General features: G+C 43.8%; 1 protein-coding gene across 1 annotated transcript in view; it reads right to left on the bottom strand.

Annotated features, from left to right (window-relative positions):
* The window catches only part of ARRDC1 (arrestin domain containing 1), a 221975-nt gene that overhangs the window by 15211 nt on the left and 185637 nt on the right, over positions 1 to 21127 (bottom strand). Inside the window, exons 3-7 of the mRNA XM_030207082.1 lie at positions 16002 to 16052; positions 14775 to 14929; positions 13424 to 13606; positions 12614 to 12790; positions 10680 to 11097 (exon numbers count right to left, since the gene is read on the bottom strand). Of these exons, the coding sequence (XP_030062942.1) occupies positions 10680 to 11097; positions 12614 to 12790; positions 13424 to 13606; positions 14775 to 14929; positions 16002 to 16052 (984 nt within the window). The remainder of the gene's footprint in view (positions 1 to 10679; positions 11098 to 12613; positions 12791 to 13423; positions 13607 to 14774; positions 14930 to 16001; positions 16053 to 21127) is intronic.

Genomic DNA, 21127 nt, shown 5'->3' with positions numbered 1-21127 from the left:
GGATGCATTCCAACTAAAACTTAACGCAGAAAAAACACAATGTCTTGTACTCACCTCACAACATAACACAAAAAACTTCTCCACCATAATCACACCATACTGTTCTCTTCCCATCTCACAAAACTTGAAAATTCTTGGAGTTACTATTGATCGAAACCTCACTCTCGATACCCATGTGAAGAATACAACGAAAAAGATGTTCCACTCCATGTGGAAGCTCAAAAGAGTAAAACCTTTCTTCCTGAGATACATCTTCCGTACCCTGGTACAGTTAATGGTAATAAGTCATCTGGACTACTGTAACGCACTGTACGCTGGCTGCAAAGAACAGACTATCAAAAAACTCCAAACAGCCCAGAACACTGCCGCCAGACTCATATTTGGAAAAACTAAGTACGAAAGTGCAAAACCCATAAGAGAGAAACTTCACTGGCTCCCACTTAAAGAACGCATTGCGTTCAAGATCTGCACAATTGTACACAAAATCATTCACGCAGATGCCCCAATCTACATGCTAAACCTCGTGGACCTACCTCCCAGAAACGCCACAAAGTCATCTCGCAAATTTCTCAATCTGCACTTCCCCAGCTGTAAAGGACTAAAATACAAGCTGATGCACGCCACTAACTTCTCTTACATGAGCACTCAGTTATGGAATGCACTACCAACAGACTTGAAAACAATCAACGAAATAACCAACTTTTGCAAATCTCTGAAGACATATTTATTCAACAAAGCTTACAAAGAGAACCTACAGTCCTACTAGTCCACTTCACTAACCCACCCAACTATGAAAGTCCACCTCTACACTTACCCGCTTAATACTTTCCTTCTTTCTTCCCTTACTTAATCGTTACACATTATTAATTGTATCTGACATCCTGGAATAACAATGTCATAACAAAACTATGTAAGCCACATTTAGCCTGCAAATAGGTGGGAAAATGTGGGATACAAATGCAAATAAATAAATAAAAATTGTTTCTTGATCTGCTTGTGGTTTCATCTTCTTTGATATTATTTAAAATCGACATTACTTTAACTCATGTATTGGTTTCAAGTGTGAAAATATTGCCATCTTATGGTGGACTTCCACAATGAAGTAGGAACTATCCTTCAAGCTCATCCCCACATCTGATGGGAAATAATTTTTGAAACTTAACGAACACCTGACTGGATGATAATGGATACCAGATAGATACTGCAGTCTGCACTCAGATGCTCTTACTTTGAACTTTCCTCCATTTCATTAATGGCATTCTATATTTTTTCAGAGAACTGAAACAATGTTTTTAGTGCCCCCCCCCCCCCCCCCCCACAAGACAACCAAGCTGCATAACTATAGCAGACGCATCTTGCTGTGCAAGCTCCCCCACGTAGGGGTGTCATCTAAGCTCAAGGGGAAAAAAAAAAGGCTTCAAGCTCGGTACCGCTTCAGGAAACTTTGCAAAGAGCACTATTACACATGTACAAGACTCTCCATGTCACGCAGAACTATTAAGCCACTTGGGGGCTCATTTTCAAAACAACAAATAGTGGCACAAAGCAGCAGGTAGACTTTTTTGCCAAAATATCCAAATTGTTATTTTCAAAACCCATTTTTTAAAGATTGTTTTCTATGCAGTTCGTATGAGGTGCATCCAAATCACAAGGGGGCATGTTGGGGGGTGGGATTTAGGTGTTCCTGAAACTTGGATGTTTTTCTGCCATAATGGAACAAAGCAAAATGCCAGGGCTAAAGGTTAGACTTTTTGGTCTAGACCTAATTCAATCACGACAGTCATAAAAAGGAGTCCAAAATGACCACTAAAAGGATTAAGGCACGATCCCTCTTTACTCTTCAGTGGTCGCTGACCGCCTACCATCCCCCAAAGATGTGAAAAACAGTACATACCAGCCTCTGACTGCTTCAAATGTTATAGCCAGTCCTATTAGAGCAGCAAGCCAGCCCCTGGAGTAGCCTAGTGGTTGGTGCAGTGCACAGTAGAGAAGGGGACCCAGGCCTATAACTCAACTGGAACACTTGTGCAATAGCTTCAAAATCCACCAAAAACCTACTGTACCCACGTAAAGGTGACACTTGCAGACATAAGGTCTATTGCAGTGGTGTACAGCAGGCTTTAGGTGGGTTTTGGAGAGAGTACCCAGGGCAACACTCTACAGGGAGCAGCATCTTGCTGCTAGTTAGCTCTGCCACACTTCTCACCCTGCATCTTATCTTTCCTTCCAGTCTGCACGTATCTCACCCCCCCCCCCCCGGGCCAGTATCCCCCCCTTTGTTCCTCGACCCCCTTTCCCCAAGTTTACCTTTAATTCATTCCAAAAGTTGCTGGGTGGTGGCAGTGATTTACACAGGCTGTCCTGCCGTCAGTCCAACATCTCTACTGCGGCCTGCCCCCTCTGATTTAACTTCTTGTTTTCGCTAGGGCGGGTCACAATAGAGAGAAGATGTCGGGCTGGCAGCTGCCTGTCTACTTTTGAAACAAATTAAAGGTAGACTCTGGGAAAGGGGGCTGAGGAATAAAACAGGGGGAGGGAGATGTCAGCCTGCTGGGTGGGGAGTGTATGAGTGATGCTGGGATGGAAGGGAGGGAAGGAAAGGGAGAGACGGGGAGGGGAGAGGAGGCCAAAGGGGGAAGGGAGAGCAGAGGATGGGAAGAAGAGAGGGACAGGAGAAGGCAGAGAGGCAGATGGACTCGGGGGGGGGGGGGGGAAGAGGGACAGATGTGTCAAACAGTGGAAGGGGGGGACAGATGTCAGACCTGGGAGGAGGGGGCAGGAGGGCAATAAAGAGAGATGTCAGACTTGGGAATGGAGAGGCAGGGTGGGGAGGGGGAAGCGAGGAGGATTGATGAACAGGAGATGGCAGGAGCATACCAGGCCCATTATCTGACCTTATCAATTACATTGTTTTGGATGTAGCAAGATAGCGGTGGCTGTATTGGGGAGAATGAAAACCTCCTTGGGTGGACCAGCTTCAGTTTTGTCACATCACACTGACTCCTATTCAAACCTTCACAGGCGCGAGAAGATGCTAGGAATGGTGGATCCATGTGGGAGAGGCCATGGGAAGGTTGTCAAGGAAATGAGTGAGAGGATAGTGAGTACAGAGAGGAGAAAGGTGGTAATGGAGAGCAGATGAAAGATAAAAAGGAATAGAAAGATGGGAAATGTGAGAGCAAGGGGATGAGAGGAGAAAAAGTTGATAAGTAAATGAAAAGTGAAAAGGAATAAACCAAAAGGTTGGAATTTGAATAGATAGAGGCAGAAGAGGAAAAAAAACCGAGACGACAGCTTAAAGAGAAGGAAGGCTAAAGAGATTATTAGGGCTCTTCAGCTTGGAAAAGAGATGTTTGAGGGGGGAAATTATTGAGGTCTATAGAATCCTCAGTGGTACAGAACACGGTAAAAGTGAACTGATTTTTCAAACGACCAGGGAACACTCAATGAAATTACACAAATACTTTTATAACTAATAGGAAGAAATATTTTTTCACTCAAAGAACTGGAACTCGCTGCCGGATAGGTTAAGTCAGCGTATTTGGGTTTTAGAAATGTTTGGACAAGTTCCTGGAGGAAACATCTACAGTCTTGTTAATGAGATTAACATGGGGAAAGCCACTGCTTGCCCTGGGATTGGTAGCATAGAATGCTGCTGTTATTTGGGTTTCTGCCAGGTACTTGTGACCTAGATTAGCCACTGTTGGAAGCAGGATACTGCCTTTGGAGTTCCCCAGGGATCAGTACTTTTTTTTTTTTTTTTTAAATATCTATATGCTTTCGTTATGTAGATTGTTGGCTGGTTTGAGATTATCTTATAAAATCTATGTAGATGATATTCAATTCTTTTTTCCCCATTTCAGAATATTTTGATAAATTGGTTGAATTATTGAGAATTTTCCGCAGACAGTAAATACTTGGATGAAGGCTAATAGATTGAAAGGTTCAATTTTAAAGAAAAAAAAAAGTATTAATACTTTTGTTCTTCACCTGTAGAATTTCCTCCAAGATGGGAGAGGATATTCAAATTCAATGAAAGACCAAAAATACTTGAGTATTTTGGTTGATTCTATGTTATCTTTTCAATCATATGTAAAAATGCTGGTAAGGAATTTTTTAGTTAAAAATTCTATGTAGATTAAAGGATTTGTTGTCCAGTTCAAACTTTAGAATTGCTCCACAATCTTTAATGTCTCCTCTATATGATTATAATTAGACTTTTTTTTTGGACTGAAATCTTTGCAGACTGAACAAAATGTGGCAGCTCATGTTATTTCTGGAATTTCTAGATAGGAGCACATCTCCGCTGTGTTACAAGACCTTCACTGGTTACCTGTGAAATGGAGGGCTCAATTTAAGGTTCTGTGTTTGATTTATAGGGCCATGAATGGGAAAATGTTGATTCTTTTAGCTACTGTACCGAGGGTTTAGTGTACACCTTGTCCTCTACAATCAGCAGATAAAATGTTAAGGGTTCCCCCTTATAAACAGATTGTATTAGAAAAATTGGATCAAAACTCATGTGGAAGATGCAGGTCTGTGGAATAAGCTTCCAGTTGCTTTATGAATACTAGTAAAAGAGGCCCGTATCAGAGCAACTAAAACGGGCGCTAGCAAGGTTTTCGTCGCCAACACCCCCCCCCCCCCAGCCAACCCCTTTGTTGTTCTGCCATTGCTCCGCCCCCAACGTCATGACGTTTGATGCGAGGGCGGGGCCCAGAGCGATTTCCCCCCCCCCGCCTCCCTCCCTGCCAACCCCTTCGTTGTTCTGCCATTGCTCCGCCCTCGAGGGCGGGGCCCGGAGCGATTTTGGTGGCTTCACCACCACGAACCTTCGAACCTTTTTGAAGGAAGTCAGGGCTTGGCTTCACTGACGTCAGTGTCCTCAGAACGTTGAGTGTGAGTTTTATTATAGTAGATTATGAGTTACCTTCAATTCAGGAAATTACTCAAAGCTTATTTCTGTTTCCTCAGGCCTTTGGTTAAAGGAAGGATTGATATGGAACATTATACTGATTTACTGTTTTGAGCTTGTTTTTTAGTTTATTATGTCAGTAGTGTTTTTATTGAACTGTGAATGCTCTTTGTACAGTGCTTAGAATTTTGGATAATAGTTTATAAATTGTTATAAACAAGTTACATACATGCACATTGTACTACTGATTCATATATAAAAGGTATTTTCAGTAGTATGGGACAGGAAAAGGTGAGTGGCAGTGCATTTTTTCTAGCACAAAAGTGCCAGTACTCAAAACAGGCCATCCTTCAGGAAGTGGGGTGATCATGTGGGGACCCACCCCACAATAGCCACCCTCCCCCACAACCAGCCACAGAATTTATGAAAAGGTGACAGAACCTAATATCTTTAATTACATTTGGGGAGCAGGGGTCAATTAACAGGCAGTCACTGTACCTCTGAGAACCCCTGAAAAAAAAGACCTGATGATGGGGTAAGGTCTTAGATCTACCACCACAAACCTTCTTTACTTAAAGAATATCTACAGATAGGTATTCTCATAGCTTCTAAGAGATATCAGGCAGATTTGTGGTGCTTACAATTGTCCTCAACATCTAGGCTGTGAGGGAGAGACCTGATGTTTGGATGCAAAACTAACTGAGCTTGCGTGGTCAGTGTTTGAAAAGTCCTCAATCTGATTAATTCCCTTATGGTTAATTACCAATGGAAAGGAATCTAGACCTGCCCTTTATCAATATGTCCGAAATCACAGTACCCCAATATTTATTTTTTTAAAATTAGCATCACCCGATGGAACATAACTATTTTAAACCAGCTTGGCAGAAATATAATTCATATATGCAAAATAAGCCTGGAGCATATATTTGGAAAAGGGTAACACACCTAAAATGAGGGCCGGTGTTGGGGGGAGGGGTGCATGGTCTGCCACCTTTTCCCATTATTGCCACCCATATCCGAAATCTCCCTCTGTTCCCCTCACCTTTCCTGTCTTCCTAACATCCCTGCTGCATTCCTCCACATTCTGATGCAACTTTGTATCAGCCTGGGAGAAACGTGTTGCGGCAGAGAAACAGCGATGGGACAGATGCAAACAGTGTATAAGAATTGCTGCCTTGCTATCGACCCCCCCCCCAGTCAACAAAATGCGATGTTAGGAAGACAAGGAATGTGAGGGGAAGGGAGGGAGACCTCGGATCTGGGTGGCGAGAATGGGAGGTGGTGGAAGACTGCAGGAGCCCCCTGGATCTGTTTTAATGTAGACCGGGGGAGGGGTTTTAGAGATAGAGGGACATGTATGCTCTATTGGGAATCAGCAGAGGATATGGAAGAAGAAATTAAGGGCCTGGGGAGGAAGACAGATGGATGGTAGACAATGGGGTGGAGGGAAGAAGAGAGGGCAAGATGTTGGGCCCAGGAGTGGTGGGGAGAAATGCTAGATGGGAGGGCATTTGGAAAGAAGGAGAACAATGTTGGAGCCAGGTAAGCAGGGAAGGGAAAAGCAGGTGCCGAAAAAAGGGAGGGAGGGAGGGAGATATGCTAGCTGATGTGATGTGAGGTGGGATGGGGGGGGGGGGGACAGCATGAAAGAGGGGTGAGGTAGCAGACAGGAAGATAGATGGGATAGAGGAAGATGAGGGTGTGGAAGAAAAGGGATAGGGAGAGGAGATTCTGAACTACAAGAATGGAGGGATGGAGGGGGAAAGCAAATAGTGAAAACAGCATATATGGAAGAGGCCAAAAAGGGGTGGCAAGATAATCAGGGATAGGCAGAGAGGCAGATAGTGAACACAGGTAGAAATGTATTAATGGAGGGTAGATGAAAGATAGAAGGGACTAGCAGGCTGGGGAAGGAGTAAGATGGGAAATGGGACAGCTAGGGAATAAGAGAAGAATAGAAAGTTAATAGGTGGCAGAAAAGTCAAAAGAAGGAGAAGGGTGATGAAGAAGGTGAAATTTGAGTGGACAGAGAGGCAGAAAAGAAAACAAGACCTAGAAAGGAAGGATCAATATGTCACAGACAGGTGTAGTGTACAACGCCCTGTCTTGCAATGACAGTTTGGGTGGTATAGCAAGCATTAACAAACTATATATTATAGTGAAGAAATAGAACAAGACTGGAGAAAGATGAAAAGACAAATGGACAAAAGCCGCTAGCAAGAGAATTAGAAGACAGATGGAAAAATAAAATGTCCAAACAAAGGTAGAAAAAAGTGTTTTATTTTGAATTTATTAATTGGAATATGTTACCTTTTGGATATATGTATCATAGATGTCTTTGTATTGGGTTCAGTGGAGTGGGGGCCAGGGAAGGACTGAACTCAAAAGTAAATGGCCACCAATTTACCCCTGCCCCCTGCCTGAATGCAAAATATAAATACGTGAGCTAGCAGGGATCTCCAGGTGTTGACCTCCTCTTCCTTTGCCCCTCCGACAGCCAGAACTCTCCAAACTCTGCAGCCAGCAGCAGTGTCCCCAAGCTACTGTCACCACTGCTCACCCACCCCTGTGAATGCTTGTTTTTTTCTGCATGCATGAAAACTGAGCATGCATTTGGGGGTGGGGGGGGGGGGGGGGGAAGGCCAGCAGCAGCTTGAGGACACAGCCAGCAGCTGCAAAGCTTGAAGAGCCGGACCAGAGGAGGTGGGCTTCAGCTGGCACAGCTTGGGGATACCTGCCAGCTACAGCAAGGGTGATGGCTTTCTTTTCTTTCTTTTGGGGGGGGGGGGGTCATCTGTGGCTATGGGCCTCATTTTCAAAGCACTTAGCCTTCACTTTGGAAGGCTTTGAAAATATGCTTCTATGCCACCTGTTGTGTTCAAAACAAAAGGAAGTGCATTTCTATTTTTATTTCTTCAGTGTTGTAGTACTTGCCAAGTCTTAGGGTTCTAGTTCAATTTTGGTGTTTTCTATTTATAATTTCTGACTCCTTATTCTATATTTGGTGAAGGTCTGTCTGTGTTTCATGTGTGAAGAAATCTACTGCTACTTATCACTTCTATAGCACTACAAGGCATACGCAGCGCTGTACACCATACATGAAAAGACAGTCCCTGCTCAAAGAGCTCACAATCTAAATAAATCATGTAAAGTTGTTTTATGTGTGGCAGTAATGGTGGTTGGGGAGACTGGGGAAAGGGCCCCTCCTTAATTTCTGCCCTGGGCCTCAGCATGGCTAAAACGGGCCCTGCCTAAAATCCAAATCAAAATTTAAGGTTTGTGAACAGGTCCCAGGACAATGCAAGCACCACATATCAGCAATGAATATGGTTTTGACACACAGCCTGCATGTCTTAAAGCTACTGGGACTTTTTTCTGGGCCATGTCACAGAAAAAAAAAAAAAAAAGTTTCAGGAGAAACAAAAACTCAGTTTTGAGATGGTGTCTGGTCAACTCGCCAAGCAAAGATGATTAACTTGAGGCAACTACAGAAAGAAAACTACAAAAGCAGCCAAAAATCCTAACTATGCAGAAGGTAAACAAAGATGATCCTTAACTCTCAGATGAAAGTAGAAATAGTTCTTGCAAGATTGAAGAGGTCTTGAGTGATAGCATAATGAGAGTCTTGCAAGTGCCTGGTAATGTTGTTGCAAAGCTTTTGTGTTCTTCCAAGCTTTAGAAAAATATTTCCAGTGCAGGCAAGAGATCTGCACAGGAACGGGGTTTGCGGAAATCCCGTGGAACCTGCGGGGTTCCCGTGGGGACGGAAACAAATTCCTGTGGGGTTCCCATGGAAGTGTTCGCTGCACTTGTGCCAGCCTCTCATCTACCAAGTTCTTGGAGTGCTGTCTCCTCCTCCTCGCTTTAACAGCACAGATGCGTAAAGTCTCCACTAAGGAGGTGGTAGAGACACAATGGTGACGGAATTCAAAAATGCATGGGATGAACTCAGGATCTCTATTTAGAAAATGGAAGTTATTAAAGCCAAAATTTAAATGGCTGCATGTGTGTGGACGTGTTGAGTGATGCTTAGATGGTGACTCTGGCTGCAATGAACTAGGGCCGATGCCAGGCAGATTTGTATGGTCTCTCTCTCATATATGGCAATCTGGTTTAGGATGGGATGGGAAAAGGCTTAGACTGCAACTTTAATGGCTGCAACATGAGGACAGTGCTGAACAGACTTTATAGTCTGTGTCCCGCAAAGGAGAAGATGAATAGGCTGGAGTGGGCTTCGATGGCAACTCCAGCAGTTGGAACATAAGGATAGGGCTGGGCGGACTTCTATGGTCTATGTCCCAGAAACACCAAAGAAAGACCATAATCAAGTATATAATATCACGTTCGTTGTTGATTTAATCATGAATTGATAATGAGTGTGACAACTGGGCAGACAAAGAACCATTCAGGTCTTTATCTGCCATCATTACTGTATTTGTTCATACCGGAATTGGCGAACGCCTTTACGGTACTATGTAAGTCACATTGAGCCTGCAAATAGGTGGGAAAATGTGGGACACAAATGTAACAAATAAATAAAATAAATAAATAAATCATTATGATTACTATTAATCCTCTCTGCTCCCGGGCTGATGTGCAGACCTCAGCTCTGACATAGGCATGAGCATCAGATGTCATCTGACCTACTGGCATGCATGTGACAACCTCTTAGCACACAATGCTAATGAATCAAAGACGAGTCTTACATGTGCGCACCAACATGCGCGCACCAGAGTGTTCCAAGTTCCAACTTTCGTTCCTTCCTTGCCTGTAGTGCTGTGGCTCGAACCCAGAGCGAGACAGAGAGCTGACCAGAATTTTTTAAATGTACCATTAAATTCTTGCGAGACTGAGTTGGGGACAGGTTAAATTCTTATGGGGGACAGGTGGGGATGGGGAAGATTCAAGTGGGGACGGATAAGATTTCTGTCCCCATGCAACTCTCTAGTGCAGGCTTCCTATCTGATGAGATCACCTGGAGATGACATCTTGCCATCCTGCTTGTCCTCAGAACAACATATTCCAACACTGTTACAGTTTAGCTACTAAGCTGGTTTAAAATAGTTATGTTCCATCGGGTGATGCTAATTTAAAAAAAATAAATATTGGGGTACTGTGATCTCGGACATATTGATAAAGGGCAGGTGTAGATTCCTTTCCATTGGTACCAAAGCATTGCTTGATAACCTATTCAATTCATACCAATTGGATCCTATTTGCATTTGTAATACATATATTAATTGAAATTTTTTATGCTGAAATATACACAGACTCTGGGGAGGAGGATGAGGGTGGATTTGTAGCACAGTGAGTTACTCTAGCTTTTGATACAAGATAGACACATACAACTTTAGTTTTCTGGACAACCAAAAAACCCAAAGCTGGAATGGCTGCAACTTCCACCCAGAGTTCTCCGATTAGCCTTAATTGAGGCCTATGTTTGAAAATTTGGATCCAAATTCTAGGCCAATAATGAACAATCGAGAAGTGTGATTCAAAGAAAGTAAAATTTTATGAGCTTATCTTTGCTGCCAAATTATACCTAAGAATATTTTTAAAATATACCTTCCTTGTGTGTGCAAATAAGGTTCCAACCTGAAATAAGAGGGACCAGTCTATGAGTCAAGAGGTTAGCATTCTGTACATCTGTGTAGAAGGACATACTGCTGAATGAGGTGTATGGCAAGGGGATTTGCAGATTAAATGTGAAGTCACCAAGGTAAACCTAGCTTTTCAATAATAAACTTTAAAACTGCACACTTACCATATGGATATCCCCAAGTGCTATATTCAGGAGGCAAGATGAGTGAACCAGCTGTGGGTAAAGGCACCACAGCTCCTTCAGCATAATATGGGACTGTTGCACCCGTGGAAAGGCAGAGGGTGGGGTGATTAGGAGATCCAGCTGAGTCAGATTCTGTCTGATTTCCCTGGAAACTTAAGCCTGGAGCATAGCTGAACGGAGCATGCTGCTGTTGGGAGTGACTCTTGGTGGGGATTGATATATTGTCCATGGGGTGGTAACCACTGGCAATGTCTTCGTCTGCTGGTGGTGCGCTGGGTACAAGCATGGATGGGTTCTCTGTGACCGAACTGGATAGATTTAGACGCTCTCTGTTTACTGCAATGTTCCCAATATAAATAGGCAAGGTGACCACTACCTCGGGGTTCTTGATGGAAACCTGGTTGAGAAAAATTAAGACTTCTTAAGCACACCAGTTACTACTGCTTTATGTGCACAGCCCATACATCGTGCTACTGTTCTAAGTCTTCTATGAATGGCAAGGAGCAACCAGCAAAGAGAAGTCCTTAGAAGAATATTTAGTAGCAAAGAAGTCCTAAACCCAACTTTAATCTGTCTTCTCTTATAGCAAACTGCATGGACTGGCTATAACAGTAACACCCAATAGCATTAACCTAGCAGCAACACTGCCATGCCTCAGACCCAGGACCTACTCCTTTTCAGAAAGGGATCAGGATATTCCAGAGGCAATTTTCACCACCTTACTTAACGCCACTTGCACGAGGTTCTAAAAGCTGCAACTTGTGCCTCTCACTAAAGGAATGTCACTTATGAGTGGTCTAAGAGGTGATTTTGGGGTGGGGGTGTGTTGGCTAAATACTGTGATCTACTCCTTGCACTGTATTAGAGCCCCACAGCCAGCAGATTCCAGCCGAGTTGACATCTTTTTACCTCTCATCGCTCTCCATAGGATTATGCAATTATCTACCCTGTTTCCCCGAAAGTAAGACATCCCCCGAAAGTAAGACCTAGTAGAGGTTTTCCTGAATTGATAGATATAAGGCCTCCCCCGAAAGTAAGACCTAGCAAATTTTTGTTTGAAAGCAGGGCCGCCGAGAGCCTGACAAGGCCGCCCCCCCACCCAAGGTTGCCGGGTCCCCCCTCCGTCGCTCCCGGAACTAACCTTAAACGCCTCCTTTCACCTTCGCAGCAAGCAGCAGCAGGGCAGACCTCTCCTTCCTTCCGTGCCCCGCCCTTGCAGACGTTACGTCAGGCGAGGGCGGGACACGGAAGGAAGGAGTGGCCTGCCCTGCTGCTGCTTGCTTCGAAGGTGAAAGGAGGTGTTTAAGGTTAGTTCCAGGAGCGACGGAGGGCGGGCAGACCAACCCCGATGTTTCCCCGAAAAATAAGACAGCCCCTGAAAATAAGACCTAGCGCATTTTTGGGGGCAAAAATTAATATAAGACAGTGTCTTATTTTCGGGGAAACACGGTATAGTGGACCATGGGAAAGGTTGGAAATGCCTTTAAATTTTTAATACAGATCTCTGGGATTTCCAGATTCCCTAAAACCATTTATCTTAGATTGTTTTTGAGTCCCAATAGAAAGTCAGTTTATTGTCGCATAGAAAAGTATAAAAATAGAAATCTTTCAAAACCCTAACTTCATATGAGGTAAATGTTTAAAATAAATAAGGAGTCAGAGAACAAGTTCTATGGTTCAGCAAAATATCTGATCCATGCTCAGAGGCCAACACAAGAGGGATATGGAGATTATCAGAAATCTGAGCAATGCTAAAGGTAGTATGCAGTTGCACCCAGGTAGTGCATCCACAAGACAGATACAATAAAAGCATCCAAGGAGGCCTGGTGTTAACACAAATACTGTACTTCAAGCTGTATTTCCCGAAGACAGGAAAGAAGCAAAGGCCAATTGTGTGATGCATTCACACTTACCTGGATATAATAGTCAATGTGAATGAGATTGCAGCCTTGCAGAAGGGACTGAGGCAGTGCTGGAACCAGGATTTGCTCCTCCCACTGTGCATGCTTCCATGCCTTGACCGCAGATCCCTCCACCTCTGCGATGGTTCGCAGGTCATACATGGATCTCCTAGATTTATATGCCACTTTCTGTATCAAAGTGGGGGGAGAGGGACATTTTTTTTAAAAGATAAATAGCTAAGTTCAAGAACACAGGATGGAATTCAGTACACCTGCACACCAAAATAACTCCTTCCTTCAGATGCTCTTAGCAGGCCTGCTCCCTTTTCAGCTCTGGTATCTTATGTCAAACCCAAACCAGTCCTAAGTTTATCTAGGACAAAAGTAATGCCTGTCCATAGTAATTTTGTGAGTTATAAAAGCACTAGACATATACTAGTAATGTGATGGACAAAGTAAAACCTAGAGGAATCTAACTTGCTTGCACTTACCCAGTGTCAAACTATTTTAGCCAAGGTTAGGTAAGTGCAAACTCTGGAATCCAGGTTCTAGCTCTGTTAAAAAAGCAGCAGCCTAAATAGACCAGCAGAATGAGAACTGGAGAAGCCAGGATTCAGATCTCAATGCTGCACCTTGTGAGCTTGGGTAGGCCACTTAACTCTCTATTTCCTTGGGTACTAAGATTCCTCTTTGTGACAGGAAAATACCTACTGTACATAACTCCCCCTGAATTACTAAGAAAAGGCTAAATCAAACTCAAAAGTATAAACCAAATCCAAGCTGAACCCCACCAATGGCCAAAAAATATCAGTTACTTCCTACCTGAACAAGGCTTGCTACAACAGCAGCTGCATCCTTTCCAGACTTATTGATTATATCTGCGTGCAGGTTTATCACCTGACCTACAATATAGCCTTTGAGATCAGAGGACACATTCAGTGTTAAGTTGCCTGTCTTCACAAGCTTGTAGTTGAACTTCTTGGTGGTAGACACAACATTTGATTGCTAGGAGAGAAATTTGAAAAGTCGATATTTTCCAAAGAAATGCTACTCAGTCTCAAGAGCTCAGTTTAATTCAGTAATGCCTATAAGCAAAAACATGTTCTTCAGCAATATAATGTAGAGGCCAAATGAATTTAGGTCTTGGATTTGGAAAAGAAACTGACCAGAAATGTGTGTTCAGGTTTCTGCCGAAAATGGCACTTTTTGGTAGAAACTGAAGTCTCCTCCCCAGTACATCCCACAAGTGATCATACTCCACTACCACCAAATGCCCACCAAAGACCTGGCCCTTCAGGCTATTCAACTACCCTGTAGGCCCTATGTTAAATTCTGGTGGTCTAGTGGCCTCTTTGGGGGCAGTAATGGAGCCCGCCCATTCCTGTCTGCTGCCACCGCTGCTGAATCAAGATAGCTGTCAGGGTTGCTGCAGGAAGCCTCAATAGGCATCTTGATTCTGTGTGTCAGAAGTAGACAGGAATGAGTGGGCTCCATTTCTAAAAAGTGGCCACTAGACCACCAGAGTTTGTTAAGGTAGGCCTGAGGAGGGCTACAGTGTGGTTGAGCAGCCCAGGAGAGCTAGGTTTCTGCCCGGGGGGGGGGGGGGGGGGGGGGGGGGGGGGGGGGAGGGAGGTAGGGGCAGCATCATAACCATTTTCTGCCAGGGGAGGGGGCACAACTCAGCAATGCACATGTTCTGCTGGGGGGGGGGGGGGGGACACAGGGCTCATAGGAAATTTGTGTCATGGATTCAGTTTCAGCTGGAACCAAAACCACAGCCTTTGGATGGCTGCTAATATGTTTGGCACATTTTGGAAAAAAACAGTAACAAATAATAAAGCCGCTAGTCTCAAGATCCCAGCTGGAACTGTTCCAAGACAGAAGAAAGTTATTTCCAGCTTTAGTCCCTAAATGACTTATTAGTAGCACCACACTAATTGAGCCTTGGCATGATGGACCAAAAATGATGAAGTAGCTGACCAGACTTTAGCACCTAGTGAGGGACTTAGTACAGGGCATTGTAATTTCAAAAGTTGCACTTGTTCTGAGGATAAATACATCCAGAACTTTTGATTTCACATATATTTCCTCAGACATGCATTTTCCTTGCACTAGTTGTCAAAAACAGGACTGAAAAGCCCCACATGCGTCATTAACTTCAGCAGTAGCTCACCTCTATGCCAGGGATTTCGTTCAAATCAAGGGCAGACAGAATGTAGAAGACCTTCGAACACTTGTAATCCTTGGAAAATCTTGGAGTATCAATAACTGCTCGCACTTGGTGGATCACTTTCCCAAAAGGGCCTTCAAATGAAGAGGGGGCTGAAGCTAGAAGGGATAGAAATTTGAGTCAAAGCAGACAGAACACTTCAGCCAGTAACACAGAACAATGTTTACAGATTTTTTTTTTGATTTGTGAGAAGTCTTTATTTATCTTTCACATTAAACAACATACAATATATGACAAACTGTCTGCGCATTATAACACCAAGATCTTAAAGTTAGGACCAGCCAGTACAGCTTGCTACTACAACATTACAGTCAAATGTACCCTTTAGAAACGTCAGTACTTTATATAAGATTTTCCCCCCCATATCTAAACACTCCTCCCCCTCTAAACCCCTCCCCTCCCCTTCCCCTTTAAACCCCTCCCTCCCCTTCAATGTTTAGAGATTTTAAACTGCTTAAGGTCCTCAGTTTAGGTTGCATTTTCTTTAGTGGCTTTTATTTCAGGCACTAAACACTAATGTTTAGTTAGCAGCATTAACGCAGAAAGCAAATTTGTGCACTTGGACCCCTCTAAGCACAACCCTTTTATCATATAGTAACATAGTAACATAGTAAATGACGGCAGAAAAAGACCTGCATGGTCCATCCAGTCTGCCCTACAAGATAAACTCATGTGCGCTACTTTTTGGGTATACCTTACCTTGATTTGTATCTGTCCTTTTCAGGGCACAGACCATGTAAGTCTGCCCAGCACTATCCCCGCCTCCCAACCACCAGCCCCGCCTCCCACCACCGGCTCTGGCACAGACCGTATAAGTCTGCCCAGCACTATCCCCGCCTCCGGCTCTGCCACCCAATCTCGGTTAAGCTCCTTAGGATCCATTCTTTCTGAACAGGATTCCTATATATAAAAAGGTACTTTTGACTGGTCTGTACGTATTCCCATGTAGCAAGGATGGTAGCAAACAGCTTGCACCATCAGCACACTGACCAACCTCCCTGTCGTAAACCAGGTGTCTGCTTTCAAATCATCTACCTCTTTCCAGCCTATCTTTTGCCAAAAGTAGTGCAAGCTCTCTCACTAAACTGCTCAGGACTGGCAGCCATTTATTCTCATGATTTAGATACTGCATATGCTCGTGTTGCACAAACAACTAAAATTTCACCTTACCTGGTAGGAGGAACTGAAATGGAAAACTATGTTCTCCTGCATTCAAGGTCCCTATAAAGAGGAAGAAAGAAATTTCAGTGATATATAAAGGCACCGTCTACTTTTCTGAAAGTTATTTAATTTCAGTGCTCATCTTTGGTCATACCAGCATTACTGCAAGATAAAAGCTGGTGCACATGTGGGATCATGCTTATTAGTGTAGCAAATAGTTTCCACTAGAAAGAGTACATATGTTTAAATAGATGGCCTCTTGGCAGTTATAAAAATGTCAATGAGTTAAGGCAAGGTCAAGTGAGAGGCTACAGAGGGTTGATGGCCAGAGACTTTACATGTGGATAAAGTGCATGTCCCCTTGCTCAATGTTGCAAACCGACGAAGCCTTAGTTGAGGTACAACCGCAAACCGCTTGACAGCCGGTTTCCTCTGTTGAGGTCAGTAGGGTACTATGAAAATCATGGTGCTTGGCCTCCACTGGAACTTGTGAAGTGTTTTCAAAACAGGTTTTCATATACAGGTAGGTCCCATGAGATAAGCCATACGTCTTGGGCTAGACACAGAAAAAAGGAGGTCAGAGTGGGGGGAAGGGGGGAGTATGGCATTCTCACTAATTCTAGGAGCAATCTGAAGTGTCACCCATTGTTCAAAGATGTAATTGACAAGTGGTCTGTCCACAGACCACTCAAAGGGGTTGAGGGACTCTGCTGAGTTAGGCTTCTATATAGTTTTGTACTTCAGGGAAGAAAGCTGCTTGAATTTGAATGTAGTTGACTATGGCAAAGTACCAAATTCTTGCTGCCTTACACAAAGGGCAGAGAGCCTGTACCTCTCTTTGCCTGGTGACAAACCACTGCCACTTGGTTCTCTATGTGTATTAACATCAATGAACCTTGAATATGGAGGAATACTGTAAGAGTCTAATCACCCTCAACTCTAAAGCAACCTCCTTGGGAGTTATGAGTATGCAAGCTCTCTAGCCCAGTGCTGACGCACCTGTAGTCGGGACTGAAACCAATTCATAAATGAACTCCAGTAGAGAAGTCGACTGTGGAGATTCACCAGTGGAGCATTAGATAGATTTGAGGTGGTGGATAAAGAACAGATGAGAGGCAGAGATTGTAGTTTCCACTGTACTAAGTCCTATTTTTAAAAATTAAATCTTTACTGAATTTTTTACAAACCAGAAAATACTAAACCAGATTGCAAATAAACAATGAAATGAAACGACCCCAACCCCACTCTCCCCCTTTCAAGTAATTGACAGTGCAAGAAAGTACATCCACTACAAGAGAATACTGGGAAAGTGGTATCCAGTCCCAATTATCAACATTGTAATGCAGCTAAGAGTCCACTGCGTAATCCAGCTGTTAGATTCTAGGAATGAAGTCCACACTTTAATCTTCTTATTAGTCCTATTGTTAATGTATTTTTAGATGGTCAAAAAGTCACAGCATGGAGATCTGCAACCATTTAGCATCTGAAGAAAAGCCCTGGCTGTAACTGAGTGCTGTATGCACAAAGACATGAGAAATGAGGGCATACATCATCTTCCAGCAGAAAGGCTCTTGCTTGATTTGTGTCCAAGGTACCACCTATTTTTAATAAACAAATCACAATAGAGACTTCTGAAAATTTATTAGAAACCCTAGTAACTGGAAAAGTTGTATAACCTTCTTTGCTGATTTAAGGCCTATGCTTCTGAAGAGCCCATTAGGAGCCAACATCATATGGCACTACCAGATGTCCCTAGTGATGAAGGCATGACGTGTATGCTGAAGAAAGTTAAGGACTTAGTGGTATGGTGGCATCTAGGATTGTTTCTTTTGCTTGTAGGCATCCTAGATATCAGTGTGCAGAGCCAATCCTGTCTTCAAACATAAAATAATAAAGAAAACATTCTGAATTTTTCCTTCTGCAAAAACAGTTTGAGGTCCAGAATGGACAGCCCTCAATTTCTTTGCCATCTAAAATCTTTATTTAGCTCTCTTTTTCACTAGTAGCTCAAGGTCGGTTATAGTCAGGTACATTAAACATTTCCCTGTTGCCAAAGGGCTTACAGTCTAATTATACCTTCTGGTCCTTGGAAAATCCAAGATGGCACCCTGAGGGAGGACATCTACTACTACTTATTTCTATAGCGCTATTAGACATACACAGCGCTGTACACTTGAACATGAAGAGACAGTCCCTGCTCAACAAAGCTTACAATCTAATTAGGACAGACAAACAGGACAAACAAGAGATAAGGGAATTTTAAAGTGAGGATGATAAAATAAGGGTTCTGAACAAGTGAATAAGGGTTAGGAGTTAAAAGCAGCATCAAAAAGGTGGGCTTTTAGCTTACATTTGAAGACGGCCAGAGATGGAGCTTGAAGTACTGCCTCAGGAAGTCTATTCCAGGCATATGGTGCAGCAAGATAAAAGGAACGGAGTCTGGCGTTAGAAGTGGAGAAAAAGGGTGCAGATAAGAGAGATTTACCCAGTAAACGGAGTTCCTGGGGAGGAGTGTAGGGAGAGATGAGAGTGGAGAGGTACTGAGGAGCTGCAGAGTGAATGCACTTATAGGTCAATAAGAGGAGTTTGAACTGTATGCGGAAACGGATAGTGAAGTGATGAGGAGAGGGCTAATATGAGCATAACAACACTGGCGGAATATTAGTCGTGCAGCAGAATTTTGAACAGATTGAAGAGGAGAGAGAGATGGGTAAGTGGGAGACCTGTGAGAAGCAAGTTGCAATAGTCTAAGCAAGAGGTGATAAGAGTGTGGATGAGGGTTCTGGTAGTGTGCTCAGAAAGGAAAGAGCGAATTTTGGTGATATTATAGAGAAAGAAGTGACAGGTTTTAGCAGTCTGCTGAATATGTGCAGAGAAGGAGAGGGAGGAGTTGAAGATGACCCCAAGGTTACGAGCTGTTTAGACAGGAAGGACGAGAGTGTTATCCACAGAAGTAGAGAATGGGGGAAGAGGAGAGGTTGGTTTAGGGGGGGAAGATAAGAAGCTCAGACTTGGTCATGTTTAGTTTTAGATGGCGCTGAGACATCCAGGCAGCAATGTCAGACAGGCAGGCTGATACTTTGGCCTGGATTTCGGCTGAGATTTCTGGTGTGGAGAGGTAGATCTGGGAGTCATCAGCGTAAAGATGATACTGAAAACCATGGGATGAGATCAAAGTACCAACGGAAGAAGTATAGATGGAGAAAAGAAGAGGTCCCAGGACAGATCCCTGAGGTACACCAACAGACAGTGGGATAGAAGTAAAGGAGGATCCACTAGAGTATACACTAAAAGTACTCTGGGAGAAATAAGAAGAAAACCAGGAAAGAACAGAGCCCTGAAATCCAAGTGAGGACAGCGTACCAAGGAGTAGGCTGTGATCAACAGTGCCAAAAGCAGCAGATAGATCGAGAAGGATGAGGATAGAATAGAGACCTTTGGATCTGGCCAGGAACAGATCATTGGAGACTTTAGCAAGCGCTGTTTCAGCTGAATGAAGGGGGGGGGGGGGGCGAAAGCCAGATTGAAGTGGATCAAGAATAGCTTGAGATGAAAGAAAGTCAAGGCAATGGCGGTGAACAGCACGTTCAAGTATCTTGGATAGGAAAGGGAGGAGGGAGATGGGGTGATAGTTGGACAGGTAGGGTCCAATGAAGGTTTTTTTTAAGGAGTGGTGTGACTACGGCATGTTTGAAGGCATCAGGAACAGTCGCAGTGGAAAGTGAAAGATTGAGGATATGAAAGACAAAAGGGATGATAGTAGGAGAGATAGTGTTAAGTAGATGGGTGGGAATAGGATCAGAGGAACAGGTAGTTAGTTTTGAGGAGGAAAGAAGATGTGTAGTTTCCTCTTCAGTGATTTCAGAAAAGGAAGAAAAGGAGGCAGGGGTTGGAGGGTTGAGAGAATGGACTAAGGGAAGGAGAGGTGGAGGTGACCTGGTTGAGAATTCAAGTTTAATCGTGTGAACCTTAACATGAAAGTACTCAGCCAGAGTCTGGGGAGAAAGTGAAGGAGGAGTTGTAGGTGAAGGCACTTTGAGGAGAGAGTTCAGTGTGGCAAAGAGACATTGAGGGTTTGAGCCAAGAGAATTTGTCAACTGGATGTAATAGTCCTGTCTGGCAAGTAAAAGAGCAGACTGGAAGGAGGTCAGCAAGAATTTGAAATGTATGATGTCAGCATGGGAACGGGATTTCAGCCAAATGCGTTCGGCAGAGCGGGCACAGGAACGTAGGTAGCGGATTCTAGAGGTCAGCCAAGGCTGGGGTTTGGTACGTTTTACATAACGGGGAATGGGAGGAGCGAGAGTATCCTAAGCAGAGGAGAGAATAGTATTATAGGAAGAGACAGCCTCATTAACAGACTTGGATAACATAGTGGTAGAGAAGAGATTTGAAACACCAGAGGACATAGTAGAAGGATCAATAGCCTGAAGATTCCTAACTGTATTGGTTAAGATTGGACGGGACTGGGGAGGAGGGTGTTTAAGTGTGAAAGTTATCAGATGATGGTCAGAGAGGGGAAGAGCTGAGGCACAGAAACTGGAGAGTGAGCAGTTTGAGAAGAGGACAATATCAAGACAGTGGCCATTCTGGTGAGTGGGGGCAGTGGAGCACAGCTGAAGATTGAAAGAGGATGTTAAAGCAAGAAACTGCGAAGCATAAGAGTCAGAGGGATCATTAGCATGAATGTTAAAATCCCCAAGAATGAGGGAAGGAGATGAAGGTTCAAGAAAGAAGGAAAGCCAGGCATCAAAGTCAGTGAGAAAGGAAGAAAGGGACTTATCGGAGGGTCGATAAATGACTGCTACTCGGAGAGGCAGAGGAGCAAATAGAAGGATGGAGTGGACTTCAAAGGAAAAAAACAAACAGTGAGACTGAGGTGGAAGAAGAGGTTGAAATCTACAAGAGGGTGAAAGCAGTAGCCCGACACCACCTCAGCAGCCAACCGGGCAAGGAGTATGGGAGAAAAGATAACCTCCATGGCATAGGGCCGCGACTGAAGCAGAGTCTTCAGGGTAAAGCCAAGTTAGGGCAAGCAGATGGAGAGTACGAGAGATAAAGAAGTCATGGATGTAGGAAAGTTTGTTACAGACAGAGCAGGAATTCCACAGAGCGCAAGAGAAAGGCAGGGAAGA

Source organism: Microcaecilia unicolor, chromosome 6, assembly GCF_901765095.1.
Source record: "Microcaecilia unicolor chromosome 6, aMicUni1.1, whole genome shotgun sequence".
NCBI classification, from domain to species: domain Eukaryota; kingdom Metazoa; phylum Chordata; class Amphibia; order Gymnophiona; family Siphonopidae; genus Microcaecilia; species Microcaecilia unicolor.
This window is presented reverse-complemented; position numbering and strand designations above follow the sequence as displayed.